The sequence below is a fragment of the Cheilinus undulatus genome, linkage group 15, assembly GCF_018320785.1.
Source record: "Cheilinus undulatus linkage group 15, ASM1832078v1, whole genome shotgun sequence".
NCBI lineage: Eukaryota > Metazoa > Chordata > Actinopteri > Labriformes > Labridae > Cheilinus > Cheilinus undulatus.
Window position 1 is genome coordinate 41,721,406 of NC_054879.1, and position 21,147 is coordinate 41,742,552.

Below are 21,147 nucleotides of genomic sequence, written 5' to 3' on the forward strand. Positions count from 1 at the left end.
CAGGGTCAGGCCTGGTCAAACTGTTCCCTCTTGATTTAAGCAAACAGACACAGTGGTATGCAAATGGAAAACTAGAAATAAATAAGTGGTCAAAAAGGAGTGAATAAATCATCATTAGGGCCTCCAAAACTGGTCAATACGTGTAGAACAATTGGTATATGTCAAGATAAGTGGTAAAGTGTGCTAAATAAATGTTCAACAAATGTTTTTTATTTCATTTTATCCCCCAGCACAATGCCAAACTGTTTTATCCATCAAAGATTTTCTATAGATATATTCAGGTATCCAACCCTGATGAAAAGTAAGTCACAGAGACTACAACAGGAGTAAAATATTAGCGCTGGACTGTTAGACGTTCAAAAACCCTTTTATTTGTCCACTGTACATATAAACATTCTGAGTGTCTTCATTTTTCATCTGTATATTTTAGAGTAATTTAAGCACTGAGTGCATAAACATGAGTGTTTTACATTTAAATTAATTTTAAAATATGGCTACTAAAAGTTCAAAGAAAATGATTGTTTTGTTGAATTAAAGTGAAGATTAAAATGCAAGATAATACAAGACATATTCTGTGGCTTTTCCTGCCTTTTTATTCATAGAGGATGGGAGTGGATAGAGACAGAAACAAGGATGAGAGAGAGAGGGGGGGGGAGACATGTGGGAGAGCTGACTTAAACCTGGGCCATCCACATGGGCGTGCCTTAAAACCACCAGGCCATCTGGCTCTTAAAATGCAAGTTTTTAGATTTCATCAACAGCATCTAGACTTAAACTTTTTAAAATTTACATCTAAAGACTTAGACTAATTCTGAATTCAAAAAAGCTGCCAGAATGAACACTGAGGCTGCCAGATATCAAAGTAGCTTATTTGTACATCCATCTCTTATATAGCCATACAAGCTGAAGCATGCCCAGTCTCAGAAGTTGGACGCCCAGTTCATACTTTGACCAGAAAATGCCACACTCATTGTTTTTCACTGACCTCACTTTTCTTCATATACAGCAGAGGGTGCTGCTGCCACACTGCTGCTTCACACACACTAGAGCAGTTTGTTCTGGCTTTGTGACAGCTTTGGTGGAGCTTTTCGCACTTATGCTCTGATAAGGGTTGTACTTGATTTCAGCTGTCAGTCAAACTGGTGGATTAGGGTAGAACTAGTGGTAAATAAGTAGGAAACTAGGTGGTGAACATTAGACTATTAAAGCTTGTTATAGATCTGCAACTTTGGTTAACCGCATTGAGTGAGGTGGAGAGCTGCATTTGGCCCCCGCGCCACCAGTTGCCAACCCTTGATCTAGATGCATTCTTTTATGTCAATAAGAAATCAATAAGTGGTCAATAAGGGGCAAACTAGTCAGAAACAAATAGTAAATCATTGGTTAAAAACAGGTTAAAAAAGTGGTTAATGTACAAGAGGGCAAAATGTGGACAATAAGGCCTAAACTGGTAGAAAACAGGTGGTAAATAAGTAGAGAGACCAGCAAGAGACAGTCCCATAGTGAGTAAAGAAAGGTTCCTTCAGAGCTGCAGCATCTTTGAAAGTGTGCAGTGTCCTTTAGCTTTGTGATAAACAGATGTTCCTTTATTCTTTCTTGATTTGATTATTACCTCATTCATTCATTCGTTCGTTTATTTATCTTTATATCATTTATTTATTTATTTAAATTCAGCTCACTTTAAAACCCCACAAATCCTGCTGGAGAATTTATAAAAGATACAAGGTTTTACATCCTTTGGTTCAGTATTTTTTTCTGTCTGATGTAAATTTTCTTACAGTTTGGTACTTCATTGAACTTTCTTCCTCCTGTGGTGACGCTTCTTGATTTGCGTATGACGTCACATACACCGTGTTTTCTTCCATCCCTCTGATTGGTCACCCGGAAAATGAAAATGACATTAACCAAGATGGCGCTTGGCGAAAGAAAAAAGTGATGAGAGAATAGAACAACAAGCGTTGCAACTATACAGCCGTGTGTGCTTATGTACCCTGAACGACTGTTTTCAGGTAGACCTCCATTATATCTCCGGGAAACTGTCAGTCCAATGCCGGGAAACCGCACCGGTCTACAAAGACACAAGTACTCAGCTAACTGTTTGCTAACTAGCTGCTAAAGTAGCTAGCCTAGCTAACGTTCGCTAACTGCGGAAGGCGAGTGGGGAGAAGGTTGGCAGGCAGCTCGAAGTACAAGTCGTCAACTCAAGCGCTTTTTGAAGTGAAAAGACCACTTTGACAAATAAACTCTGACAATTTCAGAGTTTGCAACACGGACCACGTCGTCCAAACCAGGGGTCGGCCCGGAAAATAACCCTCAACATCTAGTAAGGATAGAAAAAGACGAGGAAAGGCGTCATCTTTGCTGTTTGACGCCATGGCTCATTCTCCTATACAGAGCGGACTGCCAGGCGTTCAGGTAAATAAAATGTCTTGATTTACTAACTTTAAGTTCATTTGTTCCAGAGACTCCAAACATTTTAATAAGTGTTACCAGGAAACTGTGCTCAAAAGTTAAACTTAACGTCTGTAAATAACTTTATCTTCAACAGGATTATTATCACGTCTTGTTTCTAGCGATAAATGCACCTACTTGTCAAAGTCCAGAAACTGTTATGACAGTCTGTGATGTGAGGTAACGATAACCAGGCTGTCTTCCTGTTTGTCGAAGAGTTTTCTTCACAAAAAAAAAAAAAAAAAAACTAAAACTGTACATGTTCTTTCGATTCTGTGTCAGTTTATTCCTCGTTTTTATTTCAACAGAGGTCAGTGTAGGCTAAAATTATTTATATGAAGTGTGGGTATACGTGCTGATAGCTTGCTGATAAAATTTTTGTTGTAGAAGCAGGTCATATAAAATGTTTGGCATTTTGGTGTGAGTAATGACTTAAAACTAAAAAATATAATCATTTTTCCCTGTAAACCACTAATTGTTATATTGTAAGGCTATAATGGATCCAAATGCTGACCTGTTTCGGTGTATTTACTTCCTTCAGTATGTTATATGTCACTGGTTGTCATTTGTCCTCCTGTTATCATGTTGATTGGTTCTGTCCAAGGCCGCTAGTGACTCTTAATTCCATTATTGATCATTATTGTCTAAATGATTGAGTCAGTCAGCTTTCTTTAGACTTAGAAAGTGGCCATTTAATGCTACTAAAAGTTATTCTTTTTATCCTGTGATCCCATAGAGGTGTTAAAGGTAGGAGAACAGAGAATAAACTTTTCAGAATTTTCCACTGAAGATTTAAATTATTTATTTTGTCCTGCCAGCAGTGAAGATACTAAGATATTGAGTCTGCCAGTGTTTCCCCTTCCATTCATTTGGGTTGGCAAACTTGTCTGTTCTGCAAAAGTTAAGCAAGAATTTGTCCATCTGGCGGTACCAGGTCAGCACTTGTAACAGACAAACTTAAGGGAAATATTTAGTCTACTTTAATATGAAACAAGACAAAAAAGACAGTCTTTAGATTTGAGAACCTGGGCACAAAACTCTATGGAATTGTTGCGCAAGAAATTAATCAGTTAACTGATTATGTAATCAGTGTCACTGATAGTCTGTCCATCCAGTTATAATTAAGCAACTATATTTTTAAATACTTTTAACTTAAATTCCCCTTTTAAAGCTAAAAAAGTTTGCCATTATAAGACAATAGTAACAAATCATTTACCTGGTTATGATTTAGAGTTTCAGCTGTAGTTTATTTACTTATTTTACTTATTTTTGTGTGTGGTTAAAAACTGAACGTATTACATTTTAATCTTTGTTTGTTTGTTTGTTTTGTCTGAAGTTTAATTTTTAATTTAATTTTTTAATTTTGGCAGTCAGTACATGTCAACTATACTACTGTAGTCGACTACACTGCCATAAACTCTTCCCAAGGTGATTTAATATAGACACACATAGTTAAAAATTAATTGCACACAGTTTGATATACTCTAGGATTGTTATTGCACATGCAGTGGCATGGATTCTTCAAACTTTTTTGACTGCAACTCCCACCGAACAGTTCCTCATTTAAAGAAAAAATCTACCATATTTCAACATAAAAACAGGTTAAAATAATAAAAAAGATGGACCTGAGCCCTGGGCTTCCTATGCAGAGGAGTGTTAGCAGTTTGAAGGCTGGCAGTGAGCCTTTAACCGCAAGGGTGTGGTGTGTGGATGACACTAGACTACACAGTTGTGTGGTGCAGATGGGAGAGCATCAAACACATGCTTTTAGAGCGAGGTTCAGGCAGCTTTAGTTGTCGCTGCAAACCTGCTGACTGTGGATATGGCAAATACATTCCCATCATGTGTAGTCTGTGGCAGCAGCGCTCTTGTTGTTTTTCCCTTTGTTTTTACAGAGGTCAGCCTCAACATTATGATTTTCACCTGGATGACTGACCACACCAGTGTTATGATAGTATTTTGGACGTGTTGTTTCTACTCTGCTTTAGTCTGCACCGCTCTCTTGTCTTTGTTGTAAAGTCCCTTTGCTATTAAATTCAGCAGCCCCCCCTTTGCCAGTTGTTCAAAGTGAAGCTGCTCATCCCCCCCTCCGTAAAGGTTTGACCACCATGCATTAGCACTTTTACTGGAAACTGTTCTCTAGGGGGGCAAAGCAATATGCTATATGAGCCAACAGATCATCCATCTTCATAGTGCTAGGTTACCTGGTAATTTAAGCGTTCAATTCTTTGATATAAAATACTGATAGGGTGTGATGTTTTTATTTTTCAGTGATCTGATCACCTTCATCATATTTGTGATGCTTTTTGAAAAAGCTGTCTTTCCCAGTTCCGGATCATTTTGGAATAATCTTATTACTGAAAGGATGGTACTGCAAACTCTACTCAGACAGTTTAGGATAATGATTCTGCTGCATGAAGGGAAATTGAACTGGCCAACTTAAAGACCATTACTCCCTCTCTGGTACTCCATGGGGAAATAAGCCATTTAGTCAAGTCAATAAGTCAAGGAGCTGTCCTACAATTTGCCTTGAAGGGTTGTGTTTGTGGAGGAGGTCATTAAGCCTCAGGTATGTCTGTGTTACACTGACACTTGATTCAGGTGTCAAATTGATCAAAAAAGTTTAAAAGCGTGTCTGCATGCAGGAGTTGAAGTCAGGTCATGGAAGAATATTTACTGCTATTTTTGTATGAATTCCCACCCTTTGTTTGAGTCATATGGTACAATAGCTTTTGTTTTTTGGGCAATACCATTTTCCAAGAATGCTAACCCTGCAGTTGAGAAACAATAGAGGATAGCTTACTTCTAGCCTGAGTGATTTATCTGTGTCAAACCAAGAAGACAGATTAAAAAAACCTCTCACGTTTACAGTTTTACCCCCTGTGCCTTTTGTGTTAAATTTTAAAATGTATCATAATTCAGCTTGTCAGTCACACGTGGATGTTATTGACTTAAAATTCACTCTTTTTCTCATCACCCAGAACTTCAGAGCGGATCCAGAGGAGTTTTTCACCAAGCTGGAAAGGATAGGTAAAGGCTCTTTTGGGGAAGTCTTCAAAGGCATCGACACGCGGACTCAAAAAGTTGTTGCCATTAAAATAATTGATCTGGAAGAAGCTGAGGACGAAATAGAGGACATTCAACAGGAAATCACAGTTCTCAGCCAATGTGACAGCCCCTTTATCACCAAGTATTATGGATCGTATCTCAAGGTGAGCATTAACTTGAGGGAAAAAAACATTAAGGCAATTTGTTAAACCCTTGCCGAGCCTAATGCACATGTCGGTAGTGTGTTCCTGCAAACAAGAGGATGCAATGTCGCTCAATAAATAATGCATGTGGGCAATGGAAGAAGTATTACCTGTGTAATGTTGCACATATACATCTGCTGAGTAACAAGAATTAGTCCTACACTACAGTAGTTTACAGCTTGTGGCTTTAACACCACTGTATTTACCCACACAGATATTGCACTTAATTTGTTCCTTTTTTTGCATCAGATACAAATAATGACATAGGTCAAACATGCCGACTTCTAGTTGTGTGTTTACATTCACATTGTGAAGGAATCCTTCCCCTTTCCTTGTGTAGAAGCCAAGCCAGCCTTTGACAGTCAAGCAGTCTTGGATGTTTTGATCATCCATAACAGCTTTATTGACAGCATCACTTTGTTGCTGTCCACATTTTGTGACTATAATAGATTTTCTGGCACACTGTATGTGAGGTGCTAAGAGTGCCTCTCACAGCATTTACCATATTACTTAACAGCAGCAAGGAGAGAAGTGGCGGTCCATTAGCCACAGGCTGCTGCTGGCTGACGAGGAGAATTAAAGCTTACTTGTGTGTAGGTTGTAAGCAAAGTATTCCTGCTGGGTTTATGTGCGTGTTTGCTTGTATTTAAGCCTGTGCTGCAGAACATAAGTGCTAATGTTGAGATCCATAGTTTGTTAGTTCTGCAGTGAGTAGCAGACTGCTGTCGTTAGAGATCATGAAGGCATCCATCAGTTTTCATTTTGGTTTTCTTTTTTTCTCAATTTTTTTAAACAGTCAAACAACTTGCACTACAGTGTTACTCAACCCTGCTCAACTGAAGGGCCAAATTGTTGAAAAAAAATACCAACCACAGGAGCCACATCCACACCCGGGGGTGTGAATCTGATCATTACAGAAAAATGTGTATTCATTTTAATCAGAGCATGCAGAGAGCTTGGATTCACCTTTATTTTCATCATTTTTTCTTTATCTATATTCAGTAAAGATAATAATTTGGGGTAAAAAGCTAGTTTAAGCCATCACTATTTATCCCCATTGATGGTGGATTTGTTGATTTTTACAAAATTGTATTATCTTCTGTTCATTTAATTCTGCTTATTTGTTAAAACACCAGCTAATTTATATGAAACCATAACTAATTTATTTTAAAAGATTAGTTTGATATGGTCATAAAATTCAGAGTTAGAAGGGGTGCGCCGGTAGTCAAGTGGCTAAGGGCGCGCACCATATACGCAGGCGACACAGGCTCAAATCCGGCCCATGGCACTATTTCCTGCACGTCTCTTCCCTGCTTCCAACTCTATCCACTGTCCTCCCTCTAATAAAGGCACAAAAAAGCCCAAAAATAAATCTTAAAAAAAAAAAAAAAAAAAAATTCAGAGTTAGATGAGTGAGAAAAAAGTAAAACTATTTTTTATTATTACTAAACATCATTACTGAATACCAGCATTAGATTACTGAAAATTTGTTCTTCATCTTCAATCAATAACATGAAAATTAGACACATTTTAGTGTCTGATGGAGTTGAAGAGTCATGTTTTGGATGAAGAAATTAATTTAATCTGTTTCTATAGTCCATTGGTTCTCAACTGGTCCGGCTTCAGGACCCACCAGTCTGTCTTACGACACATCGCGACCCAAATTTCCCAAAAAAATTTCAACAACATATGTTTAGTTAATTGAATATGTTGCTATTTGGAGCATGAGTGGCCTAATCATCACACCTGATATAAAAAAGAAAAGGGACAAAACTGACTAATTTTATACCCTCTTTCCCCGTCATTATGTGTTGATTTTTGCTAATTTTCCCTATCACTTGAGAAATTACTGTATTTTCATGAGAAAAGCAGCCATTTATTGTAACAAAAGAGATAAATTTGTTGAAATACTGATCAAACATTTAAATTCACCCAATGTCACAGTAAAACAGAATAAAATAAAAGGTATTGATGCATGTTCAATAACGACTTCAGGACTTCCACCACCATTTTTTCCCAGACACCTAGTCACTGAAAACTGCTCCATGACCCACTTCTGGGTCCCGACCCACCAGTTGAGACAACTATAGACAAAAGTATAGACAGCTATTGAAACCTCAACCTACACAAATCTCCACTTCAATTACTGTAGTTAAACAAAACTATAAAGTCGTGTTCTGAACCTGTTTTGTCCCCGTTTTTCAAGGATCGGTGATATTTATCTAACATGTTCTTTCATGCACACATTTGATGGATAAAGATTTAGGTTAGCAATTAAAAAGCAATTAAATTGACATTTTAAGCCTTCTGCAGTGTGGGAAACAAGCTGATTGATTTGACATGCAGTGGATTATTTCTGAGGTCAAAATTGCCCTTTTTAAGGTTTTCTGGGGGAGTTATTTTTCCAAGTAGCACTCAAAATACATCATTAAGTGTCTGCCATAGGATTTGTACCAAAAATTAGCTTCTAATGTTTTAACAATCCTGTGTGTTAGAAGAAACAAACACAAATGTAAACAAAATATGTCTGCTTTATGAAGAATCAGGGGGAAAGTGATGATGATAATGCATCATTTTTTTGCCATCAGAGTTTTTGCTTATTGTGGTCATGCTATCATAGCTGCTCTTTAATTCCAGGGCTTTGGTGTGCAGGTTTTCAAACTGTGAGGTGGCTATACATAGAAGAGTCCTGCAGAGTACAGGCTGTGGGTGAAGAAGTAGAGAACTCAGGCAAAAATATTTGGGAAAGGTGCAAGGTCATGCTCTAAAATCAACAGGAATAAGCATTTTTTATTTAGTCACATGAATTTATCCTGTCTTCCACCGTGCTCAGCGGTGACTGAATCAAGCAGCTCATGGAGGTAATTAAGTTGCTTAAATCTCCTAAGTACTGATTGCTCAAATTGTGTTAAAACCCTGCTCTTCTTAGATAAAAGTAGGTCAAATTTCAGCAAGAAAATTCAGATTTTTCTTTAAAGCAAAACTTTATGAACCCATAAATGATCCCACTTTTGATATTAAGGGTAAAGGAATCCAGTCACAGTAGTGCTTATTTCCATGGGTATTCACAACATAACACAAAGACTAAATATGAGTAAAGACTTTCTTTTGGGTTCAAGGCTTTTTTTTACATTGGTATCACACTCTTCCCCGAAGGAAAACAGGAAGAGACAGATCCCACAGGTGGGTGCTGATCTGTGTTAGAAGTTGTGGGTGAGATACAGTGTCTGTATCTGCATCAGATAGTGTTGGAGTAAGTTTGACAGCTCCTGTAGAAAGCGTGAGCCAGGAGACTGCAGCTCACAAACGCAGATGACACATCCACAGATCTTCTTGAGTTGTACTGACACTCTGTTTGTCTACAGGTGATGTTTTATTTATTCATTTGGAAATGTTGCATTTGTGTAGAAAACAAGTTTTCTGAGCACAGCTGGATCTGACAGCTGAGATGCTTGTGGTGGTTCAGACAATAATAGGATTCACTCTCACTGTAGTAGAAAAAGTGCCAGGGCTCTCTTTGTGACAGAAGCAATTTATCTACTCATGTTGTCAGGAAAAGAAACAATTGAGAATGTATTTTTTTACCCCAAAGAAATAGCTGTTGACTTAACACGACATTTAACACAGTAGTAGCCTCTTATGCAGGAAAACATAACCATTCTAATTGTCAAACATGTCATCAATACATTATTTAGGTTTTTTATAGCTAGGTTTAGTCAATAAGCAGCTAAAGATCTCAGCTGACATTTGCAGATCTCTTTTATCATGTTATGTAACAGGCTTCTGTATCTCTATCTGACTGAGCTGAGTGTGTTTTTGGCTTTCTACAGAACAATTGTTAGGAAGTGATGCTTCATGAATATTAAATCCATTTATCAGTGTTGAAACTATCGACTTGCCATTTGGTTTAACTAGAATTTGTCATTATGTAACTTCTGTCAGCCTTTGAGTTTGTATTTCCAGAAAACTCTGTAAACTGTGACTTTAATTAACAACTGACTTGTTTTTCAGGGTACAAAATTATGGATTATTATGGAATATTTGGGTGGAGGATCAGCCCTGGATTTGGTAAGCCAAAATAAAATATTAACTCTATCAGCATGCCATAATGAGAGATTTCTGATGTGAAATAGAATGTGAAATCTGTGCCATCTCAAAAATGTCACTCACTTATGTCCACCTAATTTGTTTTCCTAGCTGGAACCAGGTGCTCTGGATGAAACCCAGATTGCCACAATTCTGAGAGAGATCCTGAAAGGACTTGAGTATCTGCACTCTGAAAAGAAAATCCACCGAGATATCAAAGGTGAGTTTGAAACATGCCATTCACAAGCTTTTTTTTTTTTTACAGCTCTTGTAAATGGTTTATCCCAGATATAATCTGAAGTCATGTTTATAATGCTGAAGTTAGAGTCATAAATCTGTGGCAGGAATGGGCAACTTTGGTTACAGGGAGGGCCACATTATTTTGATTCTCACTACCAAAGTTACAAACTGAGCAATATTCTCAATTTATAATTATTGTAGTTACTTTAATTTAACAAAAGGAACAATATATCTGTTTCATCAGGCAAATGAAAATCATGTTGCTTGATGTAATTAGTTCAAAACAGAATGTAAGCCAATATAAAGGGTCTTGTAGTGCAATGAACATACAAGTTAATGGTTATTATTTTAGTGTGTTATACCAGCATATGTATTTTTAATACAAATGCATTTAATTATACATATTACATTTTTATACTGTCAGTTAAAGCCAATGATATCTCTACCTTGCTAGCATTTACTAGTAATCTAAAGCAGGTCACACTCCGTTGGGCTGAATCCTTCTTTCCGACCAAAGTCAGCAAAGGCCAGATGATCGTAAAGTTCTTCAGATTATTTTGCCAGATTATCCTGTTTTGTGTGGTGTGTTATGAGTAAAATTTTCCCTCTCCAACCTCATCGGAGGCGCTCCGATGCCAGATCGAAAACTTGTTTAGAATTTACAACCAAAAATGTGTGGTGAGCACCCATGCACACATGAGCAGACTTGTGATATGGAGAAATAACCAAGTGGGAAGCAGGCTGACTGAAGGAGGAAGTGGAACAATAGCATAGCCATGGCAGTGATTATACAAAGCAATTCTATGGAGGTAGTTGGTAAACAGATGCACAAAGTTGGATGGACTTCAGAACTGGAGGAGAAACTTGTTGATTTGTTGGAAAAAAAAGGGTTTTTTTCTGTAAAACAGCCCACAGATAAGGGAGGGATAGACTGAACATGTAGCTAACAGCTAACTACAGGAGCTTCTTCACTGTAAAGTCAAGTTTGACTGTGCGAGGTGTTTTGAGAGACGAGACAAGGCTGAGACTCTGGTAGTCGAAGCACAGAATCTGTTAGTGTGTGGTTTGCTGAGTTTACCCTCTCTTTCTAAACCAAGCACTTTATGTAACAAAGCTGGAAAATCTGTGATTATTTGTCGCACGTTGAAAGAATTGGGCATGTTTTTGAAAACCTTTATCTGTGGTAGTCTTTAGATAATTGTTTGTGTTTGTTTTTTCATGTTTCAATTGGTGATTTTTTTATATTTTCCTCCATCCATCCATTTCTATACTGCTTATCCCGTTGGGGGTTGCAGGGGTGCTGGAGCCTATCCCAGCTGTCATTGGGCGAGAGGCCAGGTACACCCTGGACTGGTCGCCAGTTAATTGCAGGGCTGACACATAGACACAGACAACCAGGCATGCTCATATTCACACCTACGGCCTATTTAGAGTCAACAATTAGCCTAACGAGCACGTCTTTGGTGGTAGGACGAAGCCGAAGAATCGGGAGAGAACCCACGCATGCATGGGGAGAACATACAAACTCCACACAGAAAGGCCCTGACTGGGAAGGGAACCAGGGACCTTCTTGCTGTGAGGCAACAGTGCTAACCCATGTGCCACCGTGCAGCCTCATATCTTCCTAATTTTTACAATTTCTAGAAATTTGAAATTAGTTTCAGCACCACAACGAGTTAAGGGGAGGACCGCATGGGCCCCTTGGCCCCCAGTTGCCCACCACTGCTCAAAAGGGTCGGTGTTTACCAGATGCTGAAACAAAAATGAATAAATTCGACATCTGCTGGGATCAGGTGTTTATTCTTTATCAGTACTGTGTCTGTTGATCATTACTTTTTGTATGAAATGTCTTCTAGTTTCTAAACAAGGAGGAGTGATTGTCTCCTGATCAGAGATCTTTTGTCACTCGTGCTGTTCCTTAAAGTCTTTAGAAACAAAATAATCAGGTCTTACCAACAAAAATCAGTACCAGGAAGTTGACGTTGTGAAAAGTTTTGACAGCTTTGTTTGAAGCCGCTCATATTTTGTGTCTCTCATTCCCAGCTGCCAACGTGTTGCTGTCAGAACAAGGCGATGTGAAGCTGGCAGACTTTGGAGTGGCGGGCCAGCTGACAGACACCCAGATAAAAAGGAACACATTTGTTGGTACTCCTTTCTGGATGGCACCTGAAGTCATTAAGCAATCTGCCTACGATTCAAAGGTCAGGCAGCTCTGTGTTACACCCATGAATGAAAGAAATGCACACGTTTTAGAGGGAGTAAATGGTTCAAGGCCTTTCATATAATTCTAAAAATGCATAAACTCAATAAATTACCAACACCACAGGTAGGACGCTTTGCAAGACATGGCAGTGGTATTTTTTGACAGCTGAAAAGACCAGAAGGGCTGTAGGTGTACTGTATGCTTGTTTGTAGTGAACATCTAGAGTAGCTGGACTTCTTCTAGTTTGCTAGGTGACCTGTGGGTAAATCCAAAATCATTCATAAGGAGGGAAAAGGAAAGGCTCTCTGAGATTCAGAGAATGGAGCAAATTGATGGAAGTTTTATCATTGGAGGAATGATTACCTCTCTTATTTATAACCTAAATACCCACAATTCTTTAAAAGCAAAATAAAGGTTTTATTTACTGTAACATTGAGACGTGGTGATAATACGTATCCATCATGTCCTCCCACTTTGGTTCCTGTTAAACTGGTGTGAAAACAGGCTGTTTCACCAAAAAGCACCATGGTTCTGAGACTCTAGAACCAGAACCATCTCTGTCTAAAAACACTAGTAGAGAGGAACGGTAAAAGCATAAAAGTCCATAAAATCATGTGTAGATGGAAATTTTATGACTTCCTTTGGTGAAAGATCAACTGACATAAAGAACATGTGAACAGGTATGCAGGTGAGTGAGCTTTAAGATTTAAATTTTGGAGTTCACAAAAGAGCTTATTAGAAGTGTCTAGTCAAAACTTTGCATGTCATGTGTCATTTTTTAAGTTTTAAGTTACAAAAAATGCATAACACATTAAAAGTCAATTAAGTTACAGAGTAGAGTCCCAAGGCACTAACCATGAAGCCCGAGAGTTCAGTTAAATCCATCATCAAGAAATGGAAGGAATATAGCACATGTGCAAATCTGCCTAGATCAGGCCATCCTCACTAACTGAGTGATCATGTAAGAATGAGACTAGTGAGAGAGGCCACCAAGACCTTTGACTACTCTGAAGGAGTTCCAAGCCTCAGCAGCTGAGATGGGAGAGACTCTGCATACAATAAGTGTTGTTAGCGTTCTTCACCAGTCATAGCTTTATGGGAAAGTGGCAAAGAGAAAGCCACTGTTGAAGAAAACTCATTCAAGCTGGGCTAGAGTTCACCAAAAGGCATGTGGGAGACACAAACACACCATCCCTACTGTGAAGCACAATAGTGGCAGCATCATGCTGTGGGGATGCTTCTCAGCAGCCGGCCCTGGCAGGCTTGTAAAGGTAGAGAGTGAAATTAATGCGGCAAAGAGTAGGAAAATCCTGGAGGACAATCTTATTCAGTCTGAACGATTAGGGAAATAATCTTATTGTGATTTTTTTTCCCCCAATATTGCCATTGCGATTTGATATGCAGTTATTTCTTAGGTTCTTCATTTTATGTATTTTCCAACAATCACAAGCAATAAATCTTTCTGTATTACAACCAACACAATATTAGATTAAACTAAGACTGGACAATTTTAAAATATATATCTAATAGGGATGATTTTGACTTGTATTGCAAATTGGATATGACTTATTGTATTGAAGGAATTGATCATTTTTTATGTCATTTTTATACCTAATCAGAAAAATGTACAAAAATGAAGAAAGTAGGTTTTTTTTGTAGACTATTCTAAAAGAATAGCACTTGAATGATTGCATATGTAATGCATAACATCTCTGCTGAAAAAAAAGGTTTTAAACTAGTATTTTGACACAAATTTCTATAAAGAAATATTGAAACTTCTGCTATATGAAACTTGTAGCAGGCCATATTGCGATTTAATTTGCGATTGATTGGCCAGCCCTAGTCTTTCAAGAGGCATTCATTTTGTAAGTGCTTTTTATTAAAAAAAAAAAAAAGGTATTAAATTACCTTAAACAAATACTAGGATGGTATAAAAGAACCATACAGGTCTATCACAGCTTATAATGAAGAGTGCGCAATCTGTATTAAAAGAGATATCTGCCTTTGTAGGGATGCAGCTCTCCATTTATACAGTTCCCACAACTGTAATTCCAGCAATTAAAAAAAAGAATGAGGAAATGCATAAAATAATAAAGGCTTTAGTTATATAAAGCTAGATTTAAAGAAGGATAGGTGAACTTCCCCATGTTATGTTAACAGCATCAGTTTTGTCCTGTCAAGTTTCTTCTACATGACCTGTATCTTTCTGTCCTCTCTTGTTCTGTCATACTCATGTGTGCTTGTTTTTGTCTGAGGTTTTTAGGCTGGGTTTCTAGACTAGAAATGAGCAAATTTGTATTTTTAGGATAGCCACAACATGAGTCAGAGCAGCCTCTCAACACAGCCACTATGTCACAGTCTTCAGTCTGCAGAGCTTCCTTTAAAACACCCATGCTGCTTAAATCAGCCTATTTAAATGTCATTTCAGACAGCACTGTGCTACATTTTCTAATTGTGGAGGAGTGAGTGAGATTCTGCTGCTTTAATTATATCCGAATATCTTTATTTTTTTCCCTTATGTCTTTATTTTACAGGCAGACATCTGGTCATTAGGAATAACAGCAATAGAACTGGCTAAAGGAGAGCCGCCTCACTCTGAGCTTCATCCTATGAAGGTCTTATTCCTCATCCCAAAGAACAATCCACCAACACTGGAGGGAAACTACAGTAAACCGCTTAAAGAATTTGTTGAAGCCTGTTTAAATAAGGAGCCAAGCTTTGTAAGTGTGTAAGACTTTGTTTATATTGTTATAAGCAAGATTGCTTGGTATTCACCCTTTCTTTTTTCTGTTTTCCTTAGAGGCCAACTGCCAAAGAGCTGCTGAAACACAAGTACATAGTAAGGCATGCCAAAAAGACGACATATCTGACAGAGCTGATTGACAGATACAAGAGGTGGAAATCAGAACAGTCTCGGGATGAATCGAGCTCTGAAGAATCTGACGAGTAAGTGAAGACATGTAGACTTTAAAATCTAGAGAAAAATACCGCAACATTTGCACGTGTTGCTTGCTGTTGTTGACTGAAATTATTTTCCTTAACTCCTGTGTCACTGCAGGGAGTCTGATGGCCAAGCGTCTGGAGGAGATGACGCTGCAAACGACTGGATCTTCAACACCATCAAGGAGAAGGACTTAAAGACGTTTCAGAATGGAGCAGCACAGCCCGCAGAGCTGGAAAGACAACAAGACAACCAGGTGCAGGAGTGTCCAAGGAGGCCTTTGTCACAAAGCTTATCAACAATCTTTTCTCCACTGTTTACTGAGGTAACCACATCAAGATCAGAACAAATCACCTTTATGGAACTGATTCAGAGAGCATTGATGCTCATGACAGAGGATGAAATGTGTGGTGTTTAATTTTCAGAGATAACACCACTAGTGGAATATTTTTTATCATAGTTTGTATGCTTCTGTTTTCTGAAAGCTGGTGTTGTTACAGTTGAAAGAAAAGGGTGCGACGAGTAACGGCAAACCTGAGGCTGCAGAGGAGCTGCGGAAGGCCATTTTTGAGGCAGAAGAAACACACCCGGGGATCTGTGACTCCCTGGTAGCTGAACTAGTGCAGAGACTTCAGAGGTAAGGCTGTTTCCCTCTTTGTTCTGTTCTTTGGCTAATTTTACCCTGTTAACGCCTCATGATATGTTAACACACTGTGCTTTATTTATCTGTTAAAATTCACTTTAATGGTAAGGAAATGCAGTTTAAAATTAGTGAAGACAGGCAAAGAGGCAAGATATATGAAATTAAAGAAAATATTTACATTCCTTACAAGTTGATGGATTCAAATCTGTTCAAATCTCTGTTTTTAAAGTAGTCTATTGCTCCAATACTTTTTTCTACTATAAAATATCTGAGCTTTATTGCCAAATGATAATCTGCAGTACTAAACTTCTTGCTGTTGCCAACATGCTCACAAGGGGTTGACCAGTAATCAGCTTGGCTAATTATCAAGGCCAGTATTTGGCTTTTGGACAGTCTTTCTGTGTCTGCGTTTTATTTATGTTTTACCTTTTGTCAATTAAGTGCACTACTTTTGCTCGACTTGAGGTGCGTCTGATTTCACTGTCCAAGGTGTCACCTAACGTCCTGACCACAACAGTATTTGGCTAGACCATAGCCATGCTTCCACCAGGTGGTCCGGTTTGATTGATTGATTCGGCACGCCAAACACCAAAGTAGTTTGCGTTTCCACAGACACCTGTGCCCTCACTTGGTGGGCCGGCTGTAAAGGCCATGCATGTGAAGTAACATGCTGCACGAGTCTGCTGGTCCAGCTGCAGAGTTGTAGAAAGGATGAGTGACAAAAATAAGAAGGGAATAAGCATTAAACCTCTTTATTTCAGCTGAAGGTGCTTTTTAAAATAAATAATTACATCTAAATTATGTTAACCGTGGTCAGTACAGATCCTCAGCTGCTGGAATACGTGTACAGAAACATTTTGAGTCGCAACAGTACGTTAATATGCAAATATATCTAGTCCATAATGATTTATATTTATTTAATTTTATTTAACCAGGAAAACCTCATTAAGATCAATAATCTTATTTAAAAGAATGCCCTGTGGCCAAATTTGACATAATAAAAAAGTTTAGAGCTGTACCATGAGAATTCGTCACATTAAAAATAAGCTAAAGGTTTGAATAAACAAGCAAAAACTCAAAGGCACTCTCTACAAGCATTAAAATGCCTTTATTTTCACGGCATGGTCATGTGTAGACCTAAAAACACACTTCAACTCGTTTCAGTATCAAGCCTTCATCAGGAAGTCAAGTTTTGTTTGACACACTGATGAAGGCTTAATGCCGAAACATGTTGAAGTGTGTTTTTAGGTCTACACATTACCATGCCATGAAAACAAAGGCATTTTAATGCTTGCAGAGAGTGCCTTGGAGTTTTTGCTTGTTTATTCAACGACTCCAGGAACCCCTTTTTCAAAGAGCACCTCAAACTTTTTAGTCCAAGAAGCACTCCTTCCTAGTTTCATGTCCATTGCTGATAGACGAGGCTGATGTGAGCCTTCAGGCTCTGCTTTGTGTTCTTAAAATCAGGTCCAGATAAACATCAGGAAACTTGATTTGTGCCCACATATAAATATCCACACACTAGGGAACTGTGTGGATCTCCACTGAGTCCAAATATCCCAGATTCAAGCAGATATTAGTCTGTTTTTCTCCCGATTTTGCCCTCGCCTCACAGAGACTTTGTGTTTTGCAGCCTAGAACCAAGCGGTCATGTTGCATGCTGACGTGACATCAGTGCAAACCTCTATTGGTGTGTGTGTAGCCCCAGCTTTTTGGATGGAGAGTTAAGACTGGTACCCCCCTGGAAGGGTGCCAAGTGAGAAGGTACAGGTCATTTTTTTGGGACCCTTTCCAATTTTTGCTCAATGGAAACTCAAAAAAAAAAAAAAAAAAAAAAAAAAAGAAAAAGCGGGCCGTACAGAACTGAACCGGACTGCTTGGTGGAAGCGACCTATATAAGTGTCAGCAGGGGATGCTGGCAGTAAGCCAGCTTAACAGTTAAAGTTGAATCCAGTTGGTCTGCACCAGACGTACTGGTCAGTTAAAGTAATTATTAATATTCATTGTCATTCAGGCCCACAATCCAGGTCACATGGTCTCAGCCACCTGCCTCCAGTAAATGGCTGCTGCCATAAAGGTCTTAAAAGCCCAGTTCAGACCAAAGATTTGTGACAAGGCAAGTTGAAAGTTGCTTCTGATTGTGACGTTCCACTCTGCAGCGTTGTAAACGCCTCCCAGTTCACACCACTGCGACTGGAGGAGACCATGCATTGTTTCCATTGCCATAACTCATGTAATCTTTCAATTTAAAGAGATTTATGTAAGACGCTAATGCGCAATAAGTCTCTCACTACAAGACGGACAGTATTGTGCATTAACTGTTTTCCCCTGCATCTTTGTCGCCTTGATTATGCCTAACATCAGGCTCTTTGACCATCACTAATTCCTTTGTCATCAGTATTGTAGAGTGGCAGTGAGATGTCCTGGTACATATGAGGACAAAAATGCTTTGCTAGCTCAGTCTTGTCATTACAAGGGCTGAAAGAATAGGAAAAATAATCTTACTGCGATGGCAATTTAATATGTGATTATTTTTTTAAAGTTCCTCATCTTATGTAGTTCTCAACAAACAAGCAATGGATCATTCTATATTATAGCCAACACAATATTTGGTAGATGGGAAGGCTGAACAATTTTGGACTCATTGTAAAGGGTGGTGCAGCTGACAGAGTGAGCATATGGCATCACTTCTGCTTTTTCTCAGGTTGATAGAGCTGGTGCCAAACTGTTTGTTTTCCTTCATTTTTTTTAATCATGTAGTGTCATTTTTATCACATGAATTGCATTTTATTTCCAATCATTGATTCCAGTATTTGTTATTGGTCTCATGAACTAAGAATAACCAATATTGACCTGAAAAACAATATCATTAAGGTTGGTTGAATTTTTGTTTATGCAAGAAACTACAGCTGAGACTGGTGTCAGTGTCCGTAGATTTCTGGGTACTTATAAAAAAAGTAGTAGACATTAAAAGATTTAAATATAACCACATTATTTGCTTGATTTTAGCAACAACAGACTCAGAAACGTTTCAGTAGCTTTTGTTTAACAGGTAAAGTGTCCTACAAGTGTCATACAAGCCAATAGAAATAGACAAGTGCTTTTAATTTAGATCCTTCCAGAGGTTTGCTGGTGTGTTAAGACTGTTCCAGTCATCAGTGTCACTTTCTTTCACACTTTTTCAGAAGATAAATATAACTTGTTTCTGATGTTTGTCAGGTTTTCTGTGCCGCACGCAGCTGCCAGTCACTGAGAGGAGCTTCATCCAGCTCTGCTCTAATTCTCCACCCTGGTGGCAGCAGTCAGATCTTTTCCTCTGACCTCCACAGCTGAGATGAAGTCTCCCAGGAAGGTCTCCCATCACTCATTTGCCTGAAGCAAATCCTGGCCTACTTAATGTCTGTTTATATGCTAACACACCACCAGAGGGTCCTGTTCTGGACAGTGAGTGGCCAGCCTGCTGTAAGATGTCCCTCCTTAATACCTCCTTCAAATCTCTTTTCATTTTAGGGTGGAGTTAGCTTTCTTACTGCAAGGACTCTTTTGTTTTTGGTTTTTAGTGAGTTTGTGGCTTTTCGCAAAGGTTTGCACTCTGCATCCTTTCAGAGGAAATACCTTGCTTAATTAATTGTGTGCATGTGTTTGTGTGGCTGTGCGAGACATCCTGTGAAACGTGTGGTGAGGAGTGATGAGTGAAGCATTCTGTTGAAAACTCAGGTATCCTGCTTTAAGTGGACTGGGTCCTCTGGGAGATGGAGAGAGCTCTTATGGGTGGCTGTAAAGACTTGTAAATAAGCTAATTTCTACAGAAAAGAATAAAGGAGTGTTTCTAATGGAACCACTGTGTACAAATGGCCAAATGCAAACTGTAGATAATGGTTTTGAGGTAAATATTTTGAGAGACTAAAACGGCCATATATGAGATTGCCTTGCCTTTCTACTTGTTCTTTTGTATATCAGTCTTTGATTTCTCCAGCTGTTTAACTTTTTAAGTATCATCCAGTGAATGAAAATGCCCTTTATCATGTTTTTCTCTTGATTTATGAAAGACTTCTTAATCTTTATTTGGTTTCTCTCTATGCTGGGGTTGTAATAATCTTGAAGAATGTAAAAAAACATTTGAAAATAGGCTGGACCGCTGAAGCCCCTACCATTTGTAAACACTGGATGCTCTGTCATCAGACCGACTCAACAAGGCCTAAAGTTGTGTTGTTCTGTTGTATTTTGCCTAACTCACTTTCTCTATCCTTTGCTGTGTGTTTTTGACTGCCTAGATAAACTGAGGTGTCGTCCATTCATTCCATTAACAGGGCAGTGCCATCATCTTGTTTCTTAATCAGCAGACTCTGTTAGTCTTCCTAGGAGCTGCAGTGGTACTATCTCTCTCCTCAGCGCACCTACAGCTTTAATTGCACTTCAAGTATAAATGCCTTTGACTATAAACAAAGTAGCCATAAAACAGTAGCATGAGACTTAAAGTTATTTGCAGGTATGCTATCTGAGGACTAAAGAAAAAGTCCATGTTAAGTCTCAAAGCTCAGACTCTGGAGTTGGTCATGCAGTGTGATATTTGCCTGGCTGCATCTTTCTACTCGGACTTGTGTGTGTGTGTTGGGGGGTCTTTTTTAGTTGTACAGTAAATGCATACAGACTTCTTGCATATTAGACAACACTGCTGTCAGATGTACATATTAGCATGAAGCCAGGAGACGTTCAGAGACCAGCGGCACTACTTCTGTCTGGAATGTGCATGATAGTTTAACAGTTAAAAGCCCATTGAGTGGCCTGCAGGAGTATGCGTTGTAGCACACTGCTGCAGGGCTGGAGGAATGTCGAGTCCTGAACAGAGTTGAATCCGCCTTAGAGTATTTGTGACGAATGGGATGAATAGTATCAGCTTTAAAATGTTAGATCAAATGTTTTTGTTGTGATTGTTTTCTTTTTTTCTCCCTCTGGCATTAAAATGCTTATGCGGCAATACTCTAAAAATCCTATGATCAAAGATATTTCTATCATTCCTTAGCAGAATAATGTGCACATGAACAAATGGACCCATTGTCTTTCAGAAGAGACGAATTTTGATTAATCTTATGAAGTGGGATTTTTTTTTTTTGCCACATGGCAACAGTATGGTAAACACCATTATGTTTTTATGTTTTTTTTTTTGTTGTTTTTTTTTTTTACAAATCTATTACAGTCCCTGTAAAGTGATTAAAAAAATCTTTATTTAAGGTTTATTGAATGACAGACCACTGAACCACCAGGCTAAATTTCAGTCATGAAAAGTTTATAAAATGAAGCTTTAAAATCATGAAAAATTAGGGAGTAACAT

General features: G+C 38.5%; 1 protein-coding gene across 1 annotated transcript; it reads left to right on the forward strand.

The window, feature by feature from the left end:
• Positions 1-1,905: 1,905 nt before the first annotated feature.
• Positions 1,906-19,653, forward strand: stk24a (serine/threonine kinase 24a (STE20 homolog, yeast)). Its single transcript, XM_041807047.1, has 10 exons — positions 1,906-2,415; positions 5,433-5,663; positions 9,714-9,770; positions 9,900-10,008; positions 12,072-12,229; positions 14,766-14,951; positions 15,032-15,177; positions 15,290-15,497; positions 15,673-15,809; positions 19,035-19,653. Exons 1-10 carry the CDS (start codon positions 2,374-2,376, stop codon positions 19,066-19,068), a joined length of 1,308 nt encoding a protein of 435 aa, XP_041662981.1. The 5' UTR covers positions 1,906-2,373; the 3' UTR covers positions 19,069-19,653.
• Positions 19,654-21,147: the final 1,494 nt, after the last annotated feature.

Bases quoted from the DNA above. Each gene is read 5' to 3' on its own strand.
- stk24a (XM_041807047.1), top strand. From the start codon at position 2,374: ATGGCTCATTCTCCTATACAGAGCGGACTGCCAGGCGTTCAG. The intron at 9,771-9,899 runs GTAAGCCAAAAT...TTGTTTTCCTAG, and splicing joins GAGGATCAGCCCTGGATTTG to CTGGAACCAGGTGCTCTGGA. The intron at 10,009-12,071 runs GTGAGTTTGAAA...TCTCATTCCCAG, and splicing joins AATCCACCGAGATATCAAAG to CTGCCAACGTGTTGCTGTCA.